This window comes from Salmo salar, chromosome ssa28, assembly GCF_905237065.1.
Source record: "Salmo salar chromosome ssa28, Ssal_v3.1, whole genome shotgun sequence".
Taxonomy (NCBI): Eukaryota; Metazoa; Chordata; class Actinopteri; order Salmoniformes; family Salmonidae; genus Salmo; species Salmo salar.
The window spans coordinates 11,754,817-11,781,800 of record NC_059469.1 but is presented as its reverse complement, the minus strand read 5'-3'; the positions used below and the strand labels follow the sequence as shown (position 1 = coordinate 11,781,800).

Sequence of the window (26,984 nt, the reverse complement as noted above, 5' to 3'; positions counted from 1 at the left end):
TGTGCTTCCAACTTTGTGGCTATAATTTGGGGAAGGCCCTTTCCTGTTTCAGCATGACAATGCCCCCGTGCACAAAGCGAGGTCCATACAGGAATGGTTTGTTGAGATCAGTGTGGAAGAACTTGACTGGCCTGCACAGAGCCCTGACCTCAACCCAATCAAACACCTTTGCGATGAATTGGATTGCTGACTGCCAGCCAGGCCTAATCGCCCAACACCAGTGCCCTACCTAACACGTGGCTGAATGGAAGCAAGTCCCTGCAGCAATGTTCCAACATCTAGTGGAAAGCCTTCCCAGAAGAGTGGAGGCTGTTATAGCAGCAAAGGGGGGACCAACTCCATATTAATGCTCATGATTTTGGAATGAGATGTTCGACGAGCAGGTGTCCACATACTTTTGGTAATTTAGTGTATTTCGAGCCTGAAGAAAAATTGCTACCACGGGCAAACCTGAAAATGTTTAGCCAACTCTCGCTTTCCTTGGTAAAATTGTTACGCCGTTCGGAAAAAAATCTACAATTTCCATTCTTTATGAAAATCGTTAATAGAAGACAATTAGTTCATTCAACACTAATGGCTAACAGTTTGTACTTTAAATTTATATCCACATTTCCCCACCTATTTTGTCGAGCCCCAGTGGCCTAATGGATAAGGCACTGGCCTCCTAAGCCAGGGATTGTGGGTTCGAGTCCCATCTGGGGTGATGTCCTTTTTCGAATTAACCGTATCGAAAATAATCACATAACCCTAAACAACTGTGAACATGCTGTTTTTTTTTACAGAGAATCGTAGCATAGATCATTCAACATTCATTTAATGTCGCAATACAATTAGCGACGTATGGCGCAATGATTAGCACTCTGAATCCAGCGATCGGTGTTCAAATCTCGATAGAACGTAGCATTTTGTCACCACCATAGACAGTTGTCGTACCTATATCTGCGTGGTGTCAGTGCATTCTTGCTAGTTCGATTTTCATTAGCTGTGCAATATCAAGACTTCGTAACCAAACTGTCTTCCACTTTGCAACCCATCGAGAAGAGACGTAAAGGGTTAATCCAACATGGCGACCTCCGTAGCTAAATATTTTTTACTCTCTCGATGTTCAGGAATCATTCGGTCCGTTACTCTACAAGGGAAATTGCCACCTGTGTGTATAAGAAATAGCCAATGTCCAAGTTTTAGTTATGGTAACAGAGCGTCTGACAACCCACAGGTTAGTGGATTTAGCAACGCTACACACAATCATATCTCTCGTACAAGCTGAGAATTCAAAACTATATAGAGCTACTGTCGTACTAGCTAGCTGAATGTACCAAGTGTAAATACATTGAGCTGTCTACAAATGAAGTTGTAAGAAGTACCAGTAACGAATTCTCAAGATGTCGTGCAGGAAATGTGCTGCTTTTAACAACGCTAAGAGCAGCTAGCTGGAAAGTAGCCTACACGTCACAAACTGTAGCTAGTTCACCACGGACAGTGTGTGTTGTGTTGTGGAAGTGCTTGGGAGTGATGTTGAGTAGTTAGATCGATTCGATTTAAAATTCATGTCTATATCTGATGCAGGATGGACATGTGAACATTCCAGTCGGTAAGTATAAATACCAAACTATACATTAGAGAAATGTAATGGTTATTTCCCTTTTCACCCATATGTATGTACATAGATATTTTTTTATTTTATGTTGTCTGTCTTATAGACCGTCTCACAGTATCCTACAGCCGAAGCAGTGGTCCAGGTGGTCAGCATGTTAACAAAGGTATCATCATTACTATTCACATACCTGTGCCTGCAACCTAGACTCGGGGGTAGAAGTAACATAGTTAATGAAAATCCGGGACACTCAAATTATTATATGTTACATATGGTATGATTACATTACGTATTATACGTTAAGAATTCAAATGTGTCGTTGTTAACGTTAGGTAGGTGGCTTATATTAGCTAGGTTAAGGTTAGGGCAGGGGTTCCCAAACTTGTTTGGCCAACAATCCCATTTTGATATCTTAACATTCTCTCGACTCAACCATGTGAAAAAAAAGTATGTAATTAATAGCCAGTGTTAACTTCTTTATTTTTTGTGCAATGGCAGACAATTATTTCAGATTGTCTTCTCAACTGACCATCAATTGCAAATTAGTCTGACATAATGTATCATATCTTACCACCACTAATAAGATGAGTGTGCTTAATGCATGTCACCTCGGAGCTTCTCAAAGTCAGGAGGCTTGGTCGGCATTGCGCTCTTTTTTTTTTTCCCCTGAGTTCCCAGTTGTCTTGAATGCATTGAAGTCAGAAGTCAGAGATTTCCCCAGTTGTTATGAACGCTGCATTAATGCTCAGAGTCAGGAACTAAAACTCCTCCGTAGTGACCCGTGAATGTATTCGGTCACATGACAGATTGATGAATCACTGGCCACTTTAATAAATTGATTTAATAAATATATCACTAGTCACTTTAAATAATGTCATTTTAATAATGTTTACATATCCTACATTACTCATCTCATATGTACAGTTGAAGTCGTAAGTTTACATACACTTAGGTTGGAGTCATTAAAACTCGTTTTTCAACCACTCTACAAATTTCTTGTTAACAAACTATAGTTTTGGCAAGTCAGTTAAGACATCTACTTTGTGCATGACACAAGTAATTTTTCCAACAATTGTTTACAAACAGATGATTAAACTTATAAGTCACTGTATCACAATTCCAGTAGGTCAGAAGTTTACATACACTAAGTTGACTGCCTTTAAACAGCTTGGAAATTCCAGAAAATGTCATGGCTTTAGAAGCTTCTGATATGCTAATTGACATAATTTGAGTCAATTGGAGGTGTACCTGTGGATGTATTTCAAGGCCTACCTTCAAACTCAGTGCCTCTTTGCTTGACATCATGGCAAAATCAAAAGAAATCAGCCAAGACCTCAGAAATAAATTGTAGACCTCTACAAGTCTGGTTCATCCTTGGGAGAAATTTCCAAATGCCTGAAGGTACCTCATTCATCTGTACAAACAATAGTACACAAGTATAAACACCATGGGACCACGAAGCCGTTATACCGCTCAAGAAGGAGACGCATTCTGTCTCCTAGAGATGAATGTAGTGAATACATACATTTCATGCATTTTTTTTTTGTACTCGCCCCCCATGGGAATCAAACCCACAACCCTGGCGTTGCACACACCATGCTCTACCAACTGAGCCACAGGGAAGAAATCAATTCCAGAACAACAGCAAAGGACCTTGTGAAGATGCTGGAGGAAACGGGTACAAAAGTATCTATATCCACAGTACAACGAGTCCTACATCGACATAACCTGAAAGGCCGCTCAGCAAGGAAGAAGCCACTGCTCCAAAACCGCCATAAAAAAAGTCCAGACTATGGTTTGCAACTGCACATGGGGACAAAGATTGTACTTTTTGGAGAAATGACCTGTGGTCTGTTGAAAAAAATAGAACTGTTTGGCCATAATGACCATTGTTATGTTTGGACGAAAAAGGGGAGGCTTGCAAGCCGAAGTACACCAACCCAACCGTGAAGCATGGGGGTGGCAGCATCATGTTGTGGAGGTGCTTTGCTGCAGGAGGGACAGGTGCACTTCACAAAATGGATGGCATCACGAGGAAGGAAAATTATGTGGATATTTTGAAGCAACATCTCAAGACATCAGTCAGGAAGTTAAAGCTTGGTTGCAAATGGGTCTTCCAAATGGACAATGACCCCAAGCATACTTCCAAAGTTGTGGCAAAATGGCTTAAGGACAACAAAGTCAAGGTATTGGAGTGGCCATCACAAAGCCCTGACCTCAATCCTATAGAAAATTTGTGGGCAGAACTGAAAAAGCAAGTCAGTTAACAACAAATTCTTATTTACAATGATGGCCGACATTGGGATGGTTGCAGAGATGATCAGGTATTTGAATTGAACCAGGATCTGTAGTGACACCTGTAGCACTGAGATGCAGTGCCTTAGACCACTGTGCCACACAGGAGCCACATTTTTTTTGCCTAATAAGTAACCTTCTATCTTATTTAGCCATACCAAACGTAACATATCGTACTAATTTAAGTGTCCCGGATTTTCGTTTTATGTTACGTCTAGTCTGCGACCAGACTGGTACATCACAATGCCCTCTAATGCAACTTGGAGTGCGCTGAATAGATTGTTTTGTACAGTCTGTATGAAAGTCTGTTGAAATGGTATTGTGATTTACTGTCTGTGTGTCTTCATAGTCAGCACAAAAGCAGAGGTCCGCTTCCATGTCTATACAGCCGATTGGATCCCAGAAGACGTTCGACAAAAGATCATCTTAAATGTACGTTAACTACCCCAAAGTGTCAAATTGTAGATTGGTTTTGTGCCCCTCTATCTTCCCTGAGCAATATCCTCCGCGGCATTCCAAGTAGAATATTGAATGCATTATGATTTTACTCTCTCCTCCACTGCAGAATAAAAACCGTATCAACAAGGCAGGGGAGTTGCTGGTGACGTCAGAGCAGAGCAGGAGCCAGCAGAGAAACATGGGGGACTGCATCCAGAAGATCTCTGACATCATAGCCAAGGCCACTGAAAAGCCCCACGAGCCTTCAGCAGAGGACATAGCCCTCAGAGCATCCAGGTAGAGAATGACTCATGTGTGGCTGACGTTCACACCTAGTTGATATGATGGTTCAACCCAAAATCGATAAAAAATGTACTGCTGTATTTGGTTTTCTTCATCTAGCTATATTTATTTCAGTCTTGTGGAGTGTATAATTTAATGTCCACGTCAGATGGCGTTACTGGATGATTACTAAAGTAAATACATTTTTGTATGTGTTTTGCTCAGGTTAGAGAAGAGGAATAAGGAGAGACTGAAACAGAAGAAGCTCCATTCAGCAGTCAAGCAGACCAGACGAGTGTGTTTCGACTGAGGGCCGGACACACAAGGAAACATTCATTCGTTGTCTGTTTTCTCGTTTAACCAATAAATTGAACACTCAATTTGTTTGAAAGTATGAAACACTTGTTGAGTTTTTGGAGACATGCTGATTTGAGGTGATTGTTGTGGCTTAAAATGTTGCATAAATTAAAAATAAAAGCTATTCAAAGAATGAGAAAAGAGGTCCACGATGTCGATTCTACGTGAAAAGGCGAATGGTGACCGGGACGAAAAAATTTGCATAGGATGGTTTCGAATCATCAACGCCTGGGTCATGTGCCCAGCACGCCACCGCTGCGCCACTCTGCTATCTGACCAAAACAATTGCGATATTCCAAATTTAAAACTAACTAGTAACGCCGAAATTGGTTGAAGGCATATGGGAGTGCACTCGCTAGCGAACACAACTGCAAGATTAACTATAAATGCTGTGCGGCCGTGTACAGGCCAGTGTCAATTCCTGACACTTTCGCATTCAAACGAATGTGGCTAGCTGCATAGTTGTTAGTGTTATTTATCAAAGAAGACCTGTGTTCGTGCAAACAACACGATTCGTTTTTTGCTCTCTTCATAATACTTTCGAGTCGTGCGAATATCTCAATGAAAAAAAAAAAGCGACCACGAAGGGACTCGAACCCTCAATCTTCTGATTCGAAGTCAGACGCCTTATCCATTAGGCCACGCGGTCTATATGAGTATTTGGAAACAATTTATATATATAAAGGATAACTTTGTTGAACGGGTTCTTGAATACTAGTTTTGCTGGCTGACGCGGGGCGAAATAATATAATTATATAAAAAGGTAGATGCGGTTGGCCGGTTCATTAGCACCGATTGGTGGAAGGATCGGGGTTCATCGGGGCGGGTAAATTAAAATCGGACTGACTTAACCTTGTGTGTGCACCTGCATTAATAATTCCACCAGGCAATTGACGTGAATCAATGAATTAACATTTAGTATACATTTTATAGGCCTAGCTCCTTAATATAACAATACCAGACACAAAGAGTCATATTTAAATTCCAATTCTTTAATTGCACAGAGCAGACAAGTTAGTCAATGATACAGAATGCCACAACACGAATGGTTCTTAGTTCAATGAGAGAGCGTTAACATGGCTTGCTACAATGGCAAACCTATGGTGCCAAAGGCTAACTAATAAGCTAAATAAAACTAATAATATGCTCATCTGAATGACAAAGGTTGAGTAGATAGCTAAATAAAAACCAAATATGATTTTCATTCTAAAGACACAGTATATCAATAATACAATCACATATAGGCACCATAGCAGATAAGTGTTGTTATCATGAATCAATGCTCACAGACCCACACAAGAATGGAATAAATACACATGTAATAGTAAGTAAATATCCATGTATAAATACGCAAGAAATGAGGAGGCAGAATTTTTTTTTTTCAAAGTGCAATCTGTAAAACATTACAGTACAGAGAAAGCCAAGGAGCCATCAAAGGACAGAGTCAAATGGTTCCATTTTGGCATTGTTCCCTCTTATTAGAATATATCGGAACCTTTTCTGTTACCATTACTATGCTATAGTGTCCTTATCTTCTTGCCCTGAAGAGCTACAGGGAGTGCAGGCTTTTGTTACAGCCCAGCAGTACAGCGGAATGCTGGGCTGGGGAAATAAAGCCTGCACAAACTGCGGCCCTCCAGGACTGACAGTAAGCCTCCACAAGACAGCATACCCTTTTTCTTCACTCAGTAACACTTGATTGACCCTGAGAGGAAAATAAAACTCTGCTTGGAACTGGCACATTCAAAGCATTATAACACTGTGGAGCAAACAAGAAGTTTCTGGTTGAAATTATTCTGTTGACTTCTCTGTAACTTTTCTTTTCTCATTTTGTTCCACTCATTTTGTTCCACTCTCGACAGCTTTACTTTTACAACACCACACCAGCATTGATCTCTCGCCAAATGCTGTGGCTGCTATAATAGGTTTGAAGCTTCAGTTAAGTTTAAGACCTTGAGTTAGTTAGCTCTAAGAAATACATACTGTTTCCTGTATACTGCAGGTGCATTGTTGTGTACATTTTCTCCTCCCCATATGGTATGGCATTACAATGTGAGTACATGATTCAAAGTAATACAACCACTATAACATTCATGATAATAAGGAAAGGTGGTTGGAGTGTTGCTAGCCAAGACAGGGGCATTGTTCCTACTGTATGCTGTAAGGTGCAATGCAGCAGCAGTAGTGTTAGTGTTTAGTTAGTGAGCTGGGTTAGTGTTAACAGACCAGGTTTAATGGTTAGTAATACTGGTGGTGTTTAGGCTATATAATTATCCATCACTTCTGTCTAAAGCAACTTTGTCTAAATAGGCTTAACGTTAAAATTTGTCTTAGGCTTAACGTTACAATTTGCAATACAATCACAGCGTTCTTTCCCCCCCATTTTGTTTGTAGTGGAGGGTGAAAATCATCAACCGGACAATCAAAAAACTGCATAAATGGAATGAGACCCCAAAATATTGACAGTTTATAACATCACATTTGACTTGACCATGCGTCAGTTGTACCTTTACCTAACAATATAGCGAGAGTGTTGATAATGCCCCAGGAAACAGAAAAGACAACAATCTGTTTGGATTGTCTGTTGCATCTTGTCAGTACATAGACTGCAGCTATAGCTAGCGCTAGGCTAGTGGACATACCCAGCCAGCTACCATTCAATTCCAGGCTTACAGGGGTCTCTGGGCACTGCTAGAACAAATCTGGACACCCCCACAAACATAAAATATGAACATTGGTCTTTTTTCAGGATACCCCCAAGAGTCAATGTGTACCTCGAACCCGGTTCCAACCCTGTGACATTCTGACAAGACACTAATTGCTTATGTCTCTCCGGACCTGGAAGGTAAGCATCTCTAGAGTATAAAATACAGTACTAAGGTCACGAGTATACAGTCACAGCGCAGTGTAAGACAAGGTCGCAATGTCCTCTGGGCAGAAAGTCATACATTTTCTGTTTCGCTTTTGTTGGCATCTTAAGTCCATTGTTCAGGCGGACAGTAGGCTATGTAGGCTGGGGGGAAGCACAGCAGGGTCTAAAGGTAGAACTTTGACTTGACTTGTTATTTGTCCAACATAACTTTTGTTTCAGTATAACCCAACGTTTGGAGAATTCAGAGGTCATTGTTGAGGTGGAGAATCAACAGTACTGTTTTTACTGTGAAGCATTGGGTGTTTAGTGCACCTATTCAATCCATGTTTCATGTCCAACAGGTGTGGGTGACAGCTATCCTACCTGTGAGTTAGCTAGCAAAAGGCAGCTGAAAGAATGTGTTAGATCTCAAGGGAAAAGGTAGGCAGGCGCTAATAGCGGATAGCATTAGCAGTAGATTGGTTTTAGTAGCATATTGGTCGATTGGTACTTAGTAACAGAAGCAGACAGGAGACCATACCCCATACAGAAGCCTACTCACGAGTGCTACACACCGGTAGTGTATGAGGCATGTTGCCCCCTTACAATCTGAAGCGCTTTAAGCATGGAAAAAGCAATATACTACCAAGCCAGTCCACTATCATTCTTATTTACTAGACTTGCCAGACTTGCTGGCTTTAGGGGCTTTGGTGGCTTTGGTAGTTTTGATTTCTGTCTTGGTCTTCTGAATACGGGAGAAGATCTCCTTGAACAGAGCCTTATACTCTGGCGTGTTCTGGCCTAGCCGTTTATCCACCGCCTCCACCTGCTTACTGATGCTCTCCATGGCCTCGGGGGTGGAGGGGGACTCGGTGGGGGTGGGCGGGGGTGCAGGGGTGGAGCCCATGGCGCAATCCTTCATGGAGGGGTCCCTGGAGACGGGGCGTGAGGTCTGCACCCCTGTGTGACACAGGGACTCCTCGTGGCGCCTGCACTTCCCTAACAGCTCCTCATACTTCTCCAGCAGAGCGTGGTACTGCTCGTCCACCTCCCTCAGGATGGACATCCCTCTCTTACGGACGCTGTTGGCGTGGATCGCGTAGCTCCCTCTTCTCCTCCCGGATGCGTCCCTGGCCACGATGGCGTTCAGCGCCGTGTCGCTGCAGCTCTTCCTGACGGGGCTGGAGGCAGGTAACGACTCTCCGCTTAAGCCTCCTCCCCCCTCGCCTTCATCCCTGACCCCTCCACCCACTTCTCCTCCCTCCCCCTCCATGGTGTCTGTTTCGGGGGTGTTGTTGAGGAGGGTCTGGGTGAAGCCCACGCCGTCGTCCTCGCTGCAAAGGAGGAGGGTCCTCGCCCGTCGGAGCTGCTGGAGTTCCTGGAGCTCTGACTCTAGTTCATGGATCCGTACCTGGCAGCTCTCCGCACCCTGTCAATCAATAAGTCAACGAGTCAATCAGTCAGTCAGTCAATAAACCAATCAATATTTGTATTCTCCCAGAAAAGAGGGAAAATAAGGTAGCCCTGCTATATTTGAATCAGGCAAAAATAGGAAAAAATTACACTCGTTGGATTCAGCAAACATAGTAGAACATGGAACCGTAAAAAAACTTGAGGCACTCATTTTGGAAGATTAAATGGAGTTAAAATAGGAGTGATTCTGACCTGCACGCGTGTCTCCAGACGAGAGAACTCCCCCAGGAGGACGTGACACTCTCTCTCCGCCCCCTCCCTGCGACCCCGCTCAGCCCTCACAGCCGAGCGCAGCGCCGACACCGCCTCTCTCAGACGCTCGTTCTCCTCCTCTGCTGGCTGCCGTTTAGCCTCTGAGGTGAAGCTGTCTGAGCGGCCCACCACGAACCCATCCTCATACCTGACAGACAGACAGACAGACAGACAGACAGACAGACAGACAGACAGACAGACAGACAGACAGACAGACAGACAGACAGACAGACAGACAGACAGACAGACAGACAGACAGACAGACAGACAGACAGACAGACACACAGTATGAGCTAACTTACTTGTACCTGCCAGATAGAGAGTCAAGCATCCACCTATAAAGCAGCTCTAACATAGTCTAGGGACCTTGAGATCCAGTAAACAAAGATTTTAGTTTGATTGCTTAGCTAAATAAACATTGTTGAGTAGGCTACTGAACAAAGGGAGGCTATTAGCCCTCACTTCGGTGCGGTGCAGAGTTCCCTAAGGCAAGGGAAGGAGGCGATGGTCTTGCGTCGTTCCCTCTTCTCCCTCCGCACCCTAAGCTGCTCCAGGGAGTGGAGCTGTTCCACCTGCCCAGAGAGAGACTCCACCTGGGTCTGTAGGGTCTCGATGGTCCCTGTCAACCTGCGAGAGCCAGGGAAGAGAGAAAGGGGGGTTAGTCTGTCTGTCTGTCTGTCTGTCTGTCTGTGTGTCTGTGTGTGTGTGTGTGTGTGTGTGTGTGTGTGTGTGTGTGTGTGTGTGTGTGTGTGTGTGTGTGTGTGTGACACTCACCTCTCTATCTTGTGCTGGGAGGCCTTGCTGTCCAAAACCAGTTTATGGTTGGTGAGCTCTAGTTCTCTGGCTGTCCCGTCTAGCTGCTCGTACACCTTAGCATGCTGCTCATTCATTTCCCTCAGCACCTCAAGCTGCTTAACCAGGTACTGCACAGAGACACACATACTGTATGTTTATATCCTGTACACACATATACAAACACACATGATCATAAACAGAGGAACATTTGGGGTCATGGTCCCCCACCCAATCCTAACCGAAGCCATTAGGGGGATGGATACCTTCTGACCATAGTATCACTGGTTAAGGGAGACACTTCTATCCACTCCGCTGCCTATGGTACTATGTTAACTCTAAAACCCCTTGGTTGTGAACAGTGAACCATTTCAATGGGGTGATGTACTGCTATATTAAGATCAGCCAGCAGAGCCAACATCCTGCATCACCTGACTCTGCTCAGTCAGAGGGACAGGTCGGTTGTTATCCAATCTATACCTTACTTATGGGTAGGGGTTACGTTAGAGTTTAGTCTATTGAGATGCATTCATGGAGCTGTTGACACTTGGCCCTCGTCTTACCTCGATCTCCTGCACCTGCTCCTCATTGGTGATGTACATCTGCTGTAGAGAATCCTCCAGCTCCTTGTTCCTCTCTAACAGAGTCTTCCCCAGCTCCGCCGCCAAGTGGAGGTCTAAAGAGAGAGGTGGAGAGAGAGAAAAGGAGGGAGATGAGTGATGGAGAGGGCCATGGAGATGGAGATAGGTTGGAGGGAGCGAGGGGGGGAGAAAAAGAGATGGTTCGTTTTGAGAGCTCAGCTGTAACAAATGATCTAAATAAGACAGCATTAGGAACAGGTTTTTCTTTCTGCATGACAGCCACAGTAGAACGCATTGTTCCTCCTGTAACATGTTTTCATCTACGATCATGATGATGCACGGAGTAATTTTCAGCAGGGTTTTAAGAACAGCTGCAAGCAGGACAATCAAACATGAAAACATTCCTCCTGAGATACACAGAGATAAACAACATCATCCTGGACCTAGATAGAAGACAGGGAGACAAAGAAAGAGGGACTGAGAGAGACAGAGAAAGGGAGTATTCAGGAGAGAGAGAGAATTATAAAAAGAAAAAAAAATCGCATCTAGGCACCATGTCTCTCTCTAAAGATTTATTTCCTCTATTTTTACCCTTGTATCTCTGTCAGTGAACGTCACTGATATGTGTGCCAAGTTCAAAAGACAATACACCACCGCTCCACAGAAACTTTTTGACAGAAAGAGGTTCTGCAGTCTCTCTGCAGTGCGGTGGAGGAGGTTTGAATGTGTAGAAAGTGACACGTTATGAAATTGAGTGTGGGCTCAAACGAAAACGTCTAGTCGTGTACACCCTGGAGCAGAGTTGTTAACCACTGTTCTAGTAGTGTAACAATAAATGGCATTGACATCCAGTCTAGACAGAGAACCCTACTCTCTCTCATTTTATGGAAATCATACACTGAACAAAAATATAAATGCAACATGTAAAGTGTTGGTCCCATGATTCATGAGCTGAAATAACATTTTCCATATACACAAAAAGCGTATGTCTCTCAAATTCTTTACATCCCTGTTAGTGAGCGTTTCTCCTTTGCCAAGATAATCCATCCACCTGACAGGTGTGGCATATCAATACGCTGATTAAACAGCATGATCGTTACACAGGTGCACATTGTGCTGGGGGCAATAAAAGGCCCTTTCTGAGGTTGGTAACTCTTATGAACTTATCCTCTGTAACAAAAGTAACTCCGGGTCTTCCTTTCCTGATTTCAACTGTACTGGGTAGATGGCATACAGCGTAGTGTGTATGGCGTCGTGTGAGCCAGCGGTTTGCTGATGTCAATGATGTGAACAGAGTGCCCCATGGTGGGAGTTGAATTATGGTATGGGCAGGCATAAGCTACAGACAACGAACACAATTGCATTTTATCAATGGCAATTTGACTGCACAGAGGTACCGTGATGAGATCCTGAGGCCCATTGTCATGCCATTAATCCGCCGCCGTCACCTCATGTTTCGGCATGATAATGCACAGCCCCGTGTCGCAAGCATCTGTACACAATACCCGGAAGCTGGCTCACCAGACATGTCACCCCTTGAGCATGTTTGGTATGCTCTTAGCACAGCCAATGAAGAGGAGTGGGACAACATTCCACAGGGCACAATCAACAGCCTGATCAACTTTATGAGAAGGAGATGTGTTGCTGCATGAGGCAAATGGTGGTCGCAAATGGTGGTCACAAATGGTGGTCACAAACCAGTCATGTGGATTCCACATGGCTGGTTTTCTGATCCACACCCCTACGTTTTTTTTAAGGTATCTGTGACTAACAGATGCATATCTGTATTCCCAGTCATGTGGAATCCATAGCCTAGGGCCTAATTAATTTATTTCAATTGAGTGATTTCTTTATATGAACTGTAACTCAGTAAAATATTTGAAACTGTTGCATTTTCCGTTTATATTTTTGTTCAGTATAGTTAGTCTGGTGCGGAGTGGGAGGGAAAAACTAAATGAGAGATATTGAAAGTGATGTGGGGCCATTGGGGGCCTACCCAAACAGGAGTGGGCTGCACTGTATTCTGATTTCAGAGTGAGTCAGCAGGATACATAGTCTATATTTTCATGTCTGACTCAGCAGCGAGATGTGTTTTGGGACCTGTGGCCATATCTGAGATGGAAAACACACAACAGCTCGATGGAAATATAATCACTCTCGATGGAGAGACCGAGCTGAGCTGACAACAAGGTTGAGGAGAATGATGCACACTGTGATTACTGATCAATACTCCAGTCAATCGATAACAAACGTTCATTCCACTAATCTGACCTCTGACCTTCAATGCGAGATGATATACTGTATGTTTGTTGTTTTTAAGAGCGTCCAGAAACAGAAAGAACAGGCGTGATCTCAAACACAACAAATTCGTAACATATTGCACGAATTGGATTTTTAACATATCACACAAATTGCAACATTTGTATGATATCATATGAATTGCAACCAACCCTTTTAATAGGGAGTGGCACTTCCAGGCAGCCGCTGCAGAGTAACGTGGTAAAATGTTTGAAATGTTTGTTTTTTATAGTGTTTTATTTGTTGCACTGCATACTTTACCTGCTCTTTTAACGGATTAAGCATGGCTCTGATGACAATGTGTTGTACAAACGTGTTGGAATACTCATCACATTTTCTACAGATTTACAAAAAAACATGCACCTCCTCTGGCACCGCAATCGAAGGTAACAGACCTAAAACACATCAAAAACACAATCTCTCACGTGAATGCAGAGTTCTAAGTGAATTATGTGATGTCACAAATACGTCCAGAAACGTCCCAAAGACTCCGAATGTGCTTGTTTGTAAATCAAGATCACTGATAAACAAAGTGGATGAATTTGAACTGCTTCTTCAATCAGTAAATGCAGACATTGGATGTGTCACTGAAACATGTTGCACACACATCATTTTGTTCCAGCGCTTGCTTTTCAACCATGCTGTTTCCTCTCTCTTGTTGTCCTGTCTTGCCTCAATTAAACTAATGAGGAGAAAAGCAGGCTGCTGCCAGCTCCTCCTCAGCATGGTCTAATACACAGACCTGCCTGCTGCACTCACAGCTAAATGAACTCCCGTGGGGCCTTTGCTACTACACAGGTACCACCGAATGGGCTTTAACACTTTGAGGACTATGTACATCATATTCAATCCTTTGTTAAACATTACTTAACCAATTTTTATTTCATGACTGCTAATTACCATTCCAATATAAATTATATGGTCAATTTAATCCATTCTGAATGATAGCGTCCAGGAAGAGAACACTAAGTCCTCTAACTAACTACTCTAACTAACACTAACTCCTCAAAGGGTTAAACTCGCTAACAATATTTATATGTATGTATGTGTATATGTATGTATATTTATACATTTGTGGGTATGTATGTGTATATATACATACAGTGCCTTCGGAAAGTATTCAGACCCCTTGACTTTTTCCACATTTGGTTACGTTACAGCCTTATTCTAAAATGGATAAATACAACAATTTCCTCAGCAATCTACACACAATGCCCCATAATGACAAAGCAAAAACATAGTTTTTAGAAATGTTTGCTAATTTATTAAACACAAAAAACAGAAATACCTTATTTACATAAGCATTCAGACCCTTTGCTATGAGACTCGAAATTGAGCTCAGGTGCATCCTGTTTCCATTGATCATCCTTGAGATGTTTCTACAATTTGATTGGAGTCCACCTGTGGTAAATTCAACTGATTGGACATGATTTGGAAAGGCACACAGCAGTCTATATACAGTTGACAGTGCATGTCAGAGCAAAAACCAAGCCATGAGGTCGAAGGAATTGTCCGTAGAGCTCCGAGACAGAATTGTGTCAAGGCACAGATCTGGGGAAGAGTACCAAAAAATGTCTGCAGAATTGAACGTCCCCAAGAACACAGTGGCCTTCATCATTCGTAAATGGAAGACGTTTGGAACCACCAAGACACTCTTCCTAGAGATGGCCGCCCAGCCAAACTGAGCAATCAGGGGAGAAGGGCCTTGGTCAGGGAGGTCACTCTGACAGAGCTCTAGAGTCCCTCTGTGGAGATGGGAGAACCTTCCAGAAGGACAACTATCTCTGCAGCACTCCACCAATTAGGCCTTTATGGTAGTGGCCAGATGGAAGCCACTCCTCAGTAAAAGGCACATGACAGCCCGCTTGGAGTTCGCCAAAAGGCACCTAAAGACTCTCAGAATAAGAGAAACAAGATTGAGAAACCAAGAATGAACTCTTTGGGCTGAATGCCAAGCGTCACGTCTGGAGGAAATCTGGCACCATCCCTACGGTGAAACATGATGGTGGCAGAATCATGCTGTGGGGATGTTTTTCAGCGGCAGGGACTGGGAGACTATTCAGGATCAAGATCCTTGATGAAACCCTTCTCCAGAGCGCTCAGGACCTCAGACTGGGGCGAAGGTTCACCTTCTAACAGGACAACGACCCTAAGCACACAGCCAAGACAACGCAGGAGTGGCTTCGGGATGAATCTCTGAATGTCCTTGAGTGGCCCAACTAGAGTCCGGACTTGAACCCAATCGATCATCTCTGGAGAGACCTGAAAATAGCTGTGCTGCAACGCTCCCCATCCTACCTGACAGAGCTTGAGAGGATCTGCAAAGAATGAGAGAAACTCCCCAAATACAGGTGTGCCAAGCTTATAACGTCATACCAAAGAAGACTCGAGGCTGTAATCGCTGCCAAAGGTGCTTCAACAAAGTACTGAGTAAAGGGTCTGAATACTTATGTAAATGTGATATTTCAATGTCTAAAATCAAATTTTTGCTTTGTCATTAAGGGGTATTGTGTGTAGATTGATGAGGGGGAAAAAACGATTTAATCCATTTTATAATAAGGCTGTAACGTAACAAAACGTGAAAAAGGTCAAGGGGTCTGAATACTTTCCGAAGGCACTGTATATATATATATATATATATATATATATATATATATTTACAACAACAAAAAATATATATATATATATATTTACAAAAAATATATATGGGGGATTGGAAATGATGCAGACAATTACATTGATGGATGCTGCAATCTATCTGCAATATTAAAGCTGATCTACCCCCTACATTTATTTATTTATTAAATTAAACGAGGAGGCTGCTTCAGTCATAGAAATATAATCTCTAGTTATGCGGCTTCAGTGCTGTCCCACTGCTCGGTTAGAATAAGGCAGTCTGAAAAAAGAATAGTGTCGAATAGAATAGGGCTTGTTAAAATGTGGCTAAGGGAGCATTATAGAACATAATAAGCCATTTTAGAAAGACATACACTGAGTGTATAAAACATTAGGAACACCTTTCTAATATGAGTCGCACACTCTTTTGCTCTAAAAACAGCCTCAATTCATCGGGGCAAGGACTACAAGGCGTCGAAAGCGTTCCACAGGGATGCTGGCCCATTTCAACTCCAATGCTTCCAACAGTTGGGTCAAATTTCCTGGATGTCCTTTGGGTGGTGGACCATTCTTGAAACACACGGGAAACTATTGAGCATGAAAAACCCAGAAGCGTTGCAGTTCTTGGCACACTCAAACCAGTTCACTTGACACCTACTATCATATCCCGTTCAAAGGCACTTAAATCTTTTGTCTTGCCCATTGACCCTCTGAATGGCACATATACACAATCCATGTCTCAATTGTCTCAAGGCTTAAAAATCCTTCTTTAACCTGTTTCCTCCCCTTCATCTATACTGATTGAATTGGATTTAACAGGTGGCATAAATAAGGGATCATAGCTTTCACCTGGATTCACCCGGTCATGGAAAGAGCAAGTGTTCCTAATGTTTTGTACACTCAGTGTGTAAAGACAATATTTCGCCCAAATGTCATAGGATAATATAAAACTATATTTGCTGTAACATGTGGTATGTTAGAGATTTGTTTCAGTTTTCTCCAGTTTGCTGCTTCCACAAACAAGGATGGACCGCATCTAAAGGGGTAGCAGAATTTAACACAACACGGGATCAGTTTGCTCTGGATGAAATGTTTTGAGAAACTGGGCCCTGGATAGCATTACTCTCATAAATCCTCTTGTTCTTTATTCCAAGAGGGGAAATTGAATTATGTAAACATGTAAGCTCTGCTGCTGGCCGCTGTACGCCAGATCTCCTAGCTTTCAAACAGCAGAACTCAGAACCAAATACTGCCTGGAAAATCCACAGAACCCAATCACTTACCCACTGTTTACATTCACCATCGTTCACTGCTGTGTGGTATTGGAATCTAATGGAGAGAGAGAGGAGCAAGCACTGTTTCTCAGCACCAAACATCCCAATCAATACCCTCTACTGACCATTGTCTCCAAACAAGGAAACCAGGAAGTCAACTGACGCATGAAGGATGACATCACCACCCAGACCCAATGACTCAGTCACAATGGAATGGATTATGTGTATTTCCTGGATATAGTTTTTCCAGGTTTTCTTTTTTCATGTTTTAGCAGTATCAGTTACACTGACTGAGGGATGTCTTCTTGAGGGCCTAAGCAGGAACACACATTGGCTGCATGCATACTGGAGGGGAATGCTTTTGTAGAGTGAATAGCGTTATATTGTTGTTAGGGGAAGGGTCACACTCCTGTCACAACCCACTGACACAGCACACACACAGGCACAATGTACAACAAAAATCTAGTTGTTTCAACTACATATTAATAAGTAAATCTTTCCACATTTTTATTTTTTTTATTTACTCAACTTTTAGGTCAAAGTGTTATCTGAACTTAACATTTTTAGTTGACCCAAACTTAGCTTCAACATGAGAAAATGTAGGCAAAAATTCAGTCAACTTTAAATGCTGTGTTTGCTCAAATTGTCTCATATGTTCATTCAACAAAATAATATTATTTGGGCATCCTACCTGAGGAACTAGTTACTCACACAGTGCCTTTAAGATATAATTCAGTCAACTTACATTGTTGACATCGTGCATTTTCAACATGTCCTCACCTGGGATTTGAACTCAAAACCTCTTGGTTCACAGCATTCCAATCTTCCTGCTACGCCACCATGTCTGTGTCAATAACTGGCTTCACATGTATTGTTACACTTTGCACTTAAATCTCAGCTCTGCTAATAGTACACTAAAGGAAAAATATTTTAAGGAGTAACATTAAAACAGAGTAATACGCCCAACCAACAGACAACTATTCAGAAAACCCTACAAATGCTTAAATAAGTAAATTAAAATCAGTGATGAGAGGATGATCAGATGAACCGATAATTGAAACAGACATGGTGGCGTAGCAGGAAGATCAGAACACCATGATCCAAGAGGTTCTGAGTTCAAATCCCAGGTGTGGACTTGTTGACAAATAATTGAACATGCACAATGTTATCAAAAATGTAAGTAGACAATGTTGTATGTATAACCGGTTGCACGGCTCTTTTTAGTTAAGAGGCACAAATAATACATTCTAGTTGAATGATCATACGAGACAAGTTGAGACAAGTTGAGCAAAACACATTCAATTGACTGAAGTTTTGCCTACGTTTTCTGAAGTTGGAGCTAAGTTTTGTTTGTCAGGTAATACTTTAACTGAAAAGTTGAGTAAACTAAAACGGCTGTGGAACCAGTTACTTAATAATAATTAGTTGAAACAACTAGATTTGTGGGTGTTTTTTTTTTAACAGTGCAGGCACAAGCGTGCACACACACACACACACACACACACACACACACACACGAATATACTGTACTGTCTGGGTATCAGAGCCACTGTTTGAGCCCTGTCATCAAATCAGTTGGGGCTTAGTACTGGGGAAGTGTGTGTGTGTGTGTGCGTGGGTTTATGTGTGTGGGCGCGCATGTGTACAGTGCACTTGTGAAAGGAAACATGCCTGGCTTGGAATATGCCTGTCCTTTTTGAGCAGTGAATGTTGTTTTTGTAGGTGCATATCTCCAATAGGATTCACAGGAATCTGGAAAACATGGCCTCTCCTTGTTTTCTCCTCCTTCTCTCCTTCCTTCTTTCCTTTTCTGCAGATAAGCTGTATAGCAGACCAAACCCTCCCGTACGACTTCACTGCAGTCAATACCACAGAAAGCTCAAATTCTATATACAAATGATTCAACACAAGTTTTTGTCCGCAAGATGACAAGGAAACAAACTGTGTATTTAAAGCCGCAGAGAGGTGGTTGTTGAAGCGTTATTAAGTTGCATGTAATACAAGCAGGTGCATGCTATAACAACCCTCTCATCAGATATAAGTCCAGCCCTGTTAACCAATGGGTCCCAACAGGCCTAAAGACTCAGCAGGGCTGGTCACATAGCTTCAGCTGAGCACAGAGTTTGGGCTAGAGCAAGCCTTGGTCTGTCTTACTAAGGGTTCCTTACACTCTTAGTAAAAGGGTTTCAAAAGGGTTCTTCGGTTGTCTCCGTAGGACAGGGGTGTCAAACTCATTCCGTGGAGGGCCCAGTGTCTGCAGTTTTTTTTTATTATTCTTCTTTCAATTAAGACCAAGCCAACCAGGTGTGGCGAGTTCTTTACTAATCAGTGACCTTAATTCATCTATCAAGTACAAGGGAGGAGCAAAGAACCCTCAGACACTCGGCCCACCGTGGAATGAGTTTGAGACATGTGCCATAGGAGAACACTTTTTGGTTCCAGGTAGAACCCTTTTTTGGTTCCAACCTAAAAGGGTTCTAACTGGAAGCAAATGGGTTCTACCAGGAACCAAAAAGGATTATTCAAAGGGTTCTCCTATGGGGACAGCTGAAGATCATTGATGTTTTTCTACTCAGTGTTACTATGCATGGTAATGTCTGAGTCTGTGTGTTGTAGATGCATCATGTTTGCCGATTCCTTGCAGTATAGAAAAGCAAATAGCCTCATTGCATCATCAAATGTCTGCCTTGCTTAGCATGGGAGTTCTCTTCTTGATCTTATTTTTTTCACCACATCTAATTCTGCCTAAACCCTGTGGCCAAATAGCACCCCTGATGATGGAGCCTGTGCCTCTGTCTGCAGGGTAATCCAATGCCAGCAGTGTGTTCTCCTCTCTGATAGACTGCTGGCACCTCACAGTATCACTGCCAGAGGTGAGCTCAGCATTCTGAGCTAACACAAAATACAACACCTGGCACTGCTCTGAGAGGCCAGGAACACTGTGTGCCATGGGGCACCGAGAATACAGGCTGCACCAGAGAGATGTAGAGAGGGAGGGTGGATGCAGAGAGTGGGAGATACATGGAGAGACGTGGGCCCTGTGCTCTTTTTTAGCTTTCTCCCTTCTCTCTCATATCTCGTCCTGTCATTGTCCTGTAATCTTCTACTGTCTCTCTTTCTCTACCCCTCTTTATTCTTCCTTTCACTCCCTCTCCCTCGTTCTGAGTAAAGTGAAGACACATCCGCCTGTATTTTTATCCTCAGGTCTACTGATGTGTCCACACACTCAGTTCCCCCTCCAGCTCCCTCTCCTCTCACAGTACCAGTGTGTGTAAAGTGTGTATAGTGTGTGTATAGTGTGTCTGTGTGCATGAGGTCAAATCAATAGCAGCATCAAAGCATTACATCATCTCCTCTCAGCCTGTGGCAGATATCCTAATAATTGGAACAAAGAGATGAAGTGATAGAGAGATTATGGATGAGCGTGGAGTGAAAAAGAAAGGATTGCAGGTAGCGAGGGAAATGAGATTGAGAGAGAGGAACAGAGAGAGAGGGAGAGTAAGAGCCAGAGAGCAAGGCAGAGAGAAAAAGAATCATGGTGTGAGGAAGGGAGAGAGAGAGTAGGGAAGAGGGGAGAGATGAAATAGCCCTATATCTGTCAAGAACTTTGACAAGCTATGATTGGCTACAGCTCAGCAGATACATTATCAGCAGCTTGGGATATTGAATATGCATTTAAATTAGTGTAATTTTAACCTTTATTTAACTAGGCAACTCAGTTAAGAACAAATTCTTATTTACAATGATGGCCTTCTGTGGAACAGTGGGTTAACTGCCTTGTTCAGTGGCAGAATGACAGATTTTTACCTTGTCAGCTCAGGGATTCAATCCAATCTGTTACTTGCCCAACACTCTAACCACTAGGGTACCTGCCACCCCGAATGAATGAAGCTTATTGTGCCAACCACATTCAAATCGAATTCAGACTAATAGCAGTTCTACTGAATTATGGCATTACACAATCTATATAGTACAGTATGAAGGCACAGACGAAGTAGGTTATTATTATGCAAATAGTATGGTCCCATAGAATTAATGTGGAACAGAGGTGATGCACAAGGCCTGGACCGTAGTTGAAAAGGCTACTGCAATAATATCTTATGGGAATAGCCTAGTGATTGAAAATAGCTATCTACACTATTCCAGTGGATATGCAAGTCAAGCATGTTTCCTGTCTGTGTTGGCCCTCATGTATGTTCTTTGTTGTTCTTGTTAAAAGGATATGTTCCTTGTTTATTGAATTATGAAGACGTGAACATGACAGTCTACTGGCTGTGAAAGCCACTACATTCTAAAAGGAAAACATAATATGTCATGATTGAATGAGGAAATCAATGCAACCTAATTGACCGCATAAACAAGGTTAAGTGCTATAGGAAGCCCTGCACTATTCCATTAATGTTGTTATGTTGATGTTGTGAAAAGAGGTAAGAAGATGGGGTTAGAGGTTATAGTCCGCGAAACTGTTTGTCAATTTGCATTAGGCTAAAGGCAAATGCTGCCAATGTCTATTAGGCCTACAACATTTTATGGGACAATGGCTGTTAATGCAAATAAATGCCTTTCGCACACAACAAATGTTTGAGACTTTGCCATAAGAAGTTGATGTAAGCTTGCTCATTATTGCAACCTACAAAGAACAATCGCATTGCAATGATGACAGCCGACATCTATTGTCTTCTATTTATTGTTATTTTATTACATTGTAATCCATTGTTTACGATCACCAACAGAACACTGTGTCCAGCCAGCATCGTGTATGTGGTTTTTCTTGCAATATGACAACCACCACAGAAGGAAACGATTTTTCCCATCACCGTCACAAAGGCCCTTGGTATCCATCCTTTCAATGTATTGTTGTCAGAAAGTAGCAAAAGATTCAAGTGCGGTTACACATTTCGAAAGCGTTGGTGTTTTTATTTGTCAAGATGCACGGACAAATTTAACATCGCAAGCTGATCTAGAAGGCTTCCGTCATCAAAAAGGCCTTTGTTTGAGAAGAACAGCTGAGCTCACCAATAACGAAAAAGTGCATTGACATTGCGGATGCGGCTGGCTGCAAACGGCGGCCCCAGAAATGCGTCGCTACTTACCCGATTCGAGATCTTGCTGGTCGTACCATGGCTCTTCCTCCTCGGTAACAAATTCCTCCATTCCTAGCATCGAAAAACGGATACTCCCACCCGCCTTGTCCTGCAGCCCAGAAAAAACTCTGTTACAAACCAGGTCCACAGTCAGACACACACATACACTCACTCACTGTCCCGCCCGCCTTTGGAATAACATTAGCAACTGCCTCCACACTCGAATGAGGAGAGAGCTGTGACTGACGTTAACCGCATCTAGGCAGATGAAGCTGATAAACAACAACGTGGGTTTATTGGCAGCAGTCACCCAGTCCCACAAAACACTGCCAAACAACCTTTTCAAGATAGGGGGTCGTTTCACAGTTTTTAAACGAAACACAAGGACACAAACACGAGAGACTCGAACACTGCTTTAAAACATCAAGTCTTAATTGTCCAATTAGTGTTTCTTATAGGGGACTTGTTTGGTCTAAAATTTAAAATTAAACTGAGTTGTTGACACTTGTGTGTTTTCCCACTCTCTCTCCCTCTGCACTCCCACCTCTCTCTCACCCCGTGTCCCATCCTGTTCCAAAGACCGCTAGAGACAAGCTGTGTAGCCTAGACGTGGCAGATGTCGCAAGTCTCTCTCCCTTCTCTTCCTGGAGCAAAGCTGTGGTGAATGTAAATGTTGGCCATATACACAAAAACATTAGGCAATGTAGAGACGGTCCATGTGGTGTTCAAATTTCTCCAAGTGTTCCAGTAGAGGTAGCCATGCTTATCGAGATTAAAATATTACAATTCTGTTCACTATGATTCCAAGTGTGTAGGCCTACACAGAAACTATTATGCACGCATGGTGCACTGCATGTATGAAATGCATGCATTGAAATACAGCCATTGTAGCTGTGTTGCCTGAGGGACAATTGAGGAGCAGTGAATCACACTACTGAAGATCATTCACATCCCCCAAATTACCCCCCAGGCAATACAGCAAAGCAGACACTATTTCAATGCAACGCTTGAGTGTCACACATAATAGCACCACTAGGGGGCAATCTAACATTTCACTTCAAGCAACCACCACCAAAACAGTCTATTCAGCGTGATGTGGTTCTGTCTCTTAGGCTCTGAACACTAATTACTCAGTGCACTTTGCCCAATGAAAGCTTTAGCTCTGTGAGTTTATGGCAGCACTATTGATAGCGAGAGACGACCACAGGTAACTAATCTCGCTTAGTGAAAAAAGTAGGGTGTAAATAGATTCCAGACGCTGATCTAAGATCAGTTGTGCGGTTTTCTCCCTAGTATTGGGGGAGGTGGAGCTGGTCCGAGATCTACAAATACGGGCTACTCCTTGCTCCCTAGTTATCTGTGTGAGAGGGATTGAGTAAAAGGGCTTGGTCACCCCAGACCAGGGTAAAGACAGGACATATGGTCACAGTGCTGTAAGTATGGCAGGAAGAGACAGATATGTGTGTTTACTACACAGTATTAGGAATAGAGTTCTGAGGATTCTGTCTGTAGGGATGTCACCATTTAGTTTGCAATAGGTCACAGCATTGGTTGAGAGAGGGGAGCTATAGTATTAGATTATCATTGAGCCTACAGTGATACATTCATAGCGGGAAATAACACACATTGCTTTCATTACAAAAATCACCCATTTGAATTGCAAAGCTGCTCAGCTCTGCTTTACTGTTGTCAACAAAGCCAGTCTGAATCCAGCTGCTCTGAATTCTAAAGGGAGGGAGGCTGGGTTGAATCAAGTCTTTCTGCTCTCAACTATAGTTTACCCCCTCTAACTCAGGCCTCTCTCTCTCTCTCTCTCTCTCCAATGAAATTCAAAGAGGCTTTATTGGCATGGGAAACATGTTTACATTGCCAAAGCAAGTGAAATAAACAATGAACAAATGTGAGAAGACAAAACAACATCAACAAAAAATGATTACAATTTAACATAAAAAAGATAGACATGTCAAGTGCTATATTTTCAGCTATGTACAGTGTTTTAGCAATGCGCAAATAGTTGTAGTACAACCAGTAGGGGAAGATAGTGGCTTGCAAAAGTATTCACCCACTAGGCATTTTTCCTATTTTGTTACCTGGAATCTATCTCTATATATCTCTCTATCTCTATATATCTCTCTATATATCTCTATATATCTCTCTATCTCTATATATCTCTCTCTATCTCTCTCTCTCTCTCTCTCTCTCTCTCTTCATAAAATTTCAGTCACATCTTGCGCCATAGGCTACACTTCTCTGTCCATCACGCGTGTAAACAACTAGCTTGCCTGCTATATCCGCACTGATTGGTGGAGTAATTTAATGAGATAAATGTAAGAAACTTGATTTCAGAAGTAAAAAAACAATATAAATATTAACAATATAAATCTGTACTTTATTTTGGTTTGAACCGGGTTTTCTGGTCAGAACAGTGGAACAGAATGAAAAAAAATATTGGTTCTGTTCAGAACGAAACGATTGGAAAATTATTTTGGTTCCAACGTCTGCCTATAATATTTTGCCTCCAAAACTGCAGGTGAATCAGCACAACAATTTACAAAAATACTCATCATAAACGTTGATAAAAAATTAAACTGTTATTCAAAGAATTATAGATGAACATCTCCTTTATGCAACCGCTGTGACAGATTTCAAAAAAGCTTCACAGGGAAAAAACACTTTGCAATAATCTGAGTAATGCACTCAGAAAAATACACTAGGCAATACAGATACCCGCCATTTTGGAGTCATCTAAAATCATAAATAGCATTAGAAATATTCACTTACCTTTGATGATCTTCATCAGAAGGCACTTCCAGGAATCCCAGGTCCACAATAAATGTTGTTTTGTTCGATAAAGTCCATAATTTATTCCAGTGTCTTGAAAAACGTTTTGGAACACAGCTAACTCTCACATGAATGCGCGTCAATGAACTCATGTGCTTTCCTGAGTCAACAACTTCCAACTTCCTCTGTTTGCTCTCTGTTCATCATAGATGCCTCAAACAACTTTCTAAAGACTGTTGACATCTAGTGGAAGCCTTAGGAAGTGCAAAATGAACCCTAAGTCACTGTGTGTTCGATAGGCAATGACTTGAAAGGACTACAAGCACCAGATTTCCCACTTCCTGGTTAGATTTGTCTCAGGTTTTTGCCTGCCATATGAGTTCTGTTATACTCACAGACATCATTCAAACAATTTTAGAAACTTCAGAGTGTTTTCTATCCAAATCTACTAATAATATGCATATTCTAGTTCCTGGGCCCGAGTAGTAGGCTGTTTAATTTGGGTACGTTTTTCATCCGGCCATGAAAATACTGCCCCCTACCCTAGAGATGTTAACCTACCCTTTTTTTGTGATATCCAATTGGTAGTTACAGTCTTGTCCCATCACTGCATCTCCCGTACGGATTGAGAGCCATGGAAGGTGGAAGGTTGAGAGCCATGCTTCCTCCAAAACACAACCCTGCCAAGTCGCACTGCTTCTTGACACACTGCTTGCTTAACCCGGAAACCAGTAGCACCAATGTGTCGGAAGAAACACCGTACAATTGCCGACCGTGTCAGTATGCATGCGCCAGGCCTGCCACAGTGGTCGCTAGGGCGCGATGGGATAAGGACATCCCGGCCGGCCAAACCCTCCCCTAACCCAGACGACACTGGGCCAATTGTGCACCGCCTCATGGGTCTCCCGGCCAGCTGCGACACAGCCCGGGATTGAACCCAGATCTGTAGTGACGCCTCAAGCACTGCAGTGCATTACACCGCTGCGCCACTCGGAAGTTCCAGCCTAGCTAATGTTAGCCAGCTAGCTAGCGTTAGCCACCTAGCCACTTATCTAGAATTCATAATGTATCATAGGTTTTGCAAAATCGTAACCTATTGTAAGTTTTTCGCAAATTTGTAACATATAATGTGAATTGTCATTCGTAACATAACATATTATACTAAATGGAGTGTCTCGGATTTACGTACAGAATAATACGAAATGCTCTGAGACCAGGTTGTAGCGTAACAATACCAAACGTAACATGCCATACTAATTTGAGTGTCCCAGATTTACATTTACTATGTTACGTCTAGTCTATGAGACCGGGCTGTGTGATTGGGCTACACATAAACTATTGATCCTCTGTGGAAAAATTATACGCCTGGTGTAGTATTCTGAGTTATTTCATTTATTTCTGAACAGACAGCAGTAATTCTATAAACAATAAACCCGGGGCAGCCGAACACAAATCAACTCTTAGTATATCATATACGTTTTCACATTATGCTTTTTAGGGGGCAGGAGAAGTACAGAGGAGGCAACTTGAATTAACTCTGATTGTTTGTACTATAACTTTTACATTGCAAACAGAGAAAATAATTTTTCATGACAAGAGAGGTACCGGATCCTGGCAATTTTGGTTCCGGAACATAACAGTCCAAAATTGAGAGGTGCTGGCTCAAATTAAGCACTGGGCAAGACAAAAGTGCCTTTGACTGGGGTATGGTAGTAGGTACCAGGCGCACCAGTTTGGGTTAAGAATGGTCCACCACCCAAAGGACATCCAGCCAACTTGGCACAACTGTGGCCTAACTGTAGGAAGCATTGGAGTCAAATTGGTGTTGTACCTAAATACCGTACGACAGACCAAGTATACACACTGCACACCCTTATTGACAAACAAAACAAAATAAAAGCAGTCTTCGCTTTCTTTGTTGATTTCAAAAAAGCTCTTGGCTCAATTTGGCATGAGGGTCTGCTATACAAATTGATGGAAAGCGGTGTTGGGGGAAAAACATACGACATTATAAAA

General features: G+C 42.5%; 2 protein-coding genes and 2 non-coding genes across 5 annotated transcripts; 2 read left to right on the top strand and 2 right to left on the bottom strand.

The window, feature by feature from the left end:
• The first annotated feature begins 630 nt into the window (after nucleotides 1-630).
• On the top strand, nucleotides 631-703 carry trnar-ccu (transfer RNA arginine (anticodon CCU)). Its single transcript has one exon. It is a non-coding gene; the product is annotated as a tRNA-Arg (tRNA).
• Nucleotides 704-1,045: 342 nt separating this feature from the next.
• mrpl58 (mitochondrial ribosomal protein L58) lies at nucleotides 1,046-5,103 on the top strand. Its single transcript, NM_001141054.1, has 6 exons — nucleotides 1,046-1,216; nucleotides 1,567-1,591; nucleotides 1,701-1,760; nucleotides 4,239-4,321; nucleotides 4,455-4,624; nucleotides 4,835-5,103. Exons 1-6 carry the CDS (start codon nucleotides 1,064-1,066, stop codon nucleotides 4,917-4,919), a joined length of 576 nt encoding a protein of 191 aa, NP_001134526.1. The 5' UTR covers nucleotides 1,046-1,063; the 3' UTR covers nucleotides 4,920-5,103.
• A 439-nt stretch (nucleotides 5,104-5,542) lies between these two features.
• trnar-ucg (transfer RNA arginine (anticodon UCG)) lies at nucleotides 5,543-5,615 on the bottom strand. The gene has a single exon. It is a non-coding gene; the product is annotated as a tRNA-Arg (tRNA).
• A 327-nt stretch (nucleotides 5,616-5,942) lies between these two features.
• On the bottom strand, nucleotides 5,943-22,453 carry LOC106589479 (cerebellar degeneration-related protein 2-like). 2 transcript variants are annotated; one of them, XM_014179513.2, is made up of 6 exons: nucleotides 22,197-22,453; nucleotides 10,898-11,010; nucleotides 10,317-10,465; nucleotides 10,005-10,169; nucleotides 9,483-9,690; nucleotides 5,943-9,246 (listed from the first exon to the last, which is right to left on the bottom strand). In XM_014179513.2, exons 1-6 carry the CDS (start codon nucleotides 22,264-22,266, stop codon nucleotides 8,485-8,487), a joined length of 1,467 nt encoding a protein of 488 aa, XP_014034988.1. In that variant the 5' UTR covers nucleotides 22,267-22,453; the 3' UTR covers nucleotides 5,943-8,484. The 2 variants fall into 2 exon arrangements, with proteins under 2 accessions (XP_014034988.1, XP_014034989.1); XM_014179514.2 differs by lacking the exon at nucleotides 22,197-22,453 and adding an exon at nucleotides 17,113-17,248.
• Nucleotides 22,454-26,984: the final 4,531 nt, after the last annotated feature.

Coding starts and splice junctions, on each gene's coding strand:
- LOC106589479 (XM_014179513.2), bottom strand. CDS start 22,266: ATGCTAGGAATGGAGGAATTTGTTACCGAGGAGGAAGAGCCATGGTAC. Junction 10,170..10,316: donor TCCCAGCACAAGATAGAGAG/GTGAGTGTCACA, acceptor TGGCTCTCGCAG/GTTGACAGGGACCATCGAGA. Junction 9,691..10,004: donor GAACTCTGCACCGCACCGAA/GTGAGGGCTAAT, acceptor TCTGTCTGTCAG/GTATGAGGATGGGTTCGTGG.
- mrpl58 (NM_001141054.1), top strand. CDS start 1,064: ATGGCGACCTCCGTAGCTAAATATTTTTTACTCTCTCGATGTTCAGGA. Junction 1,217..1,566: donor GAGCGTCTGACAACCCACAG/GTTAGTGGATTT, acceptor TATCTGATGCAG/GATGGACATGTGAACATTCC. Junction 1,592..1,700: donor ACATGTGAACATTCCAGTCG/GTAAGTATAAAT, acceptor TCTGTCTTATAG/ACCGTCTCACAGTATCCTAC.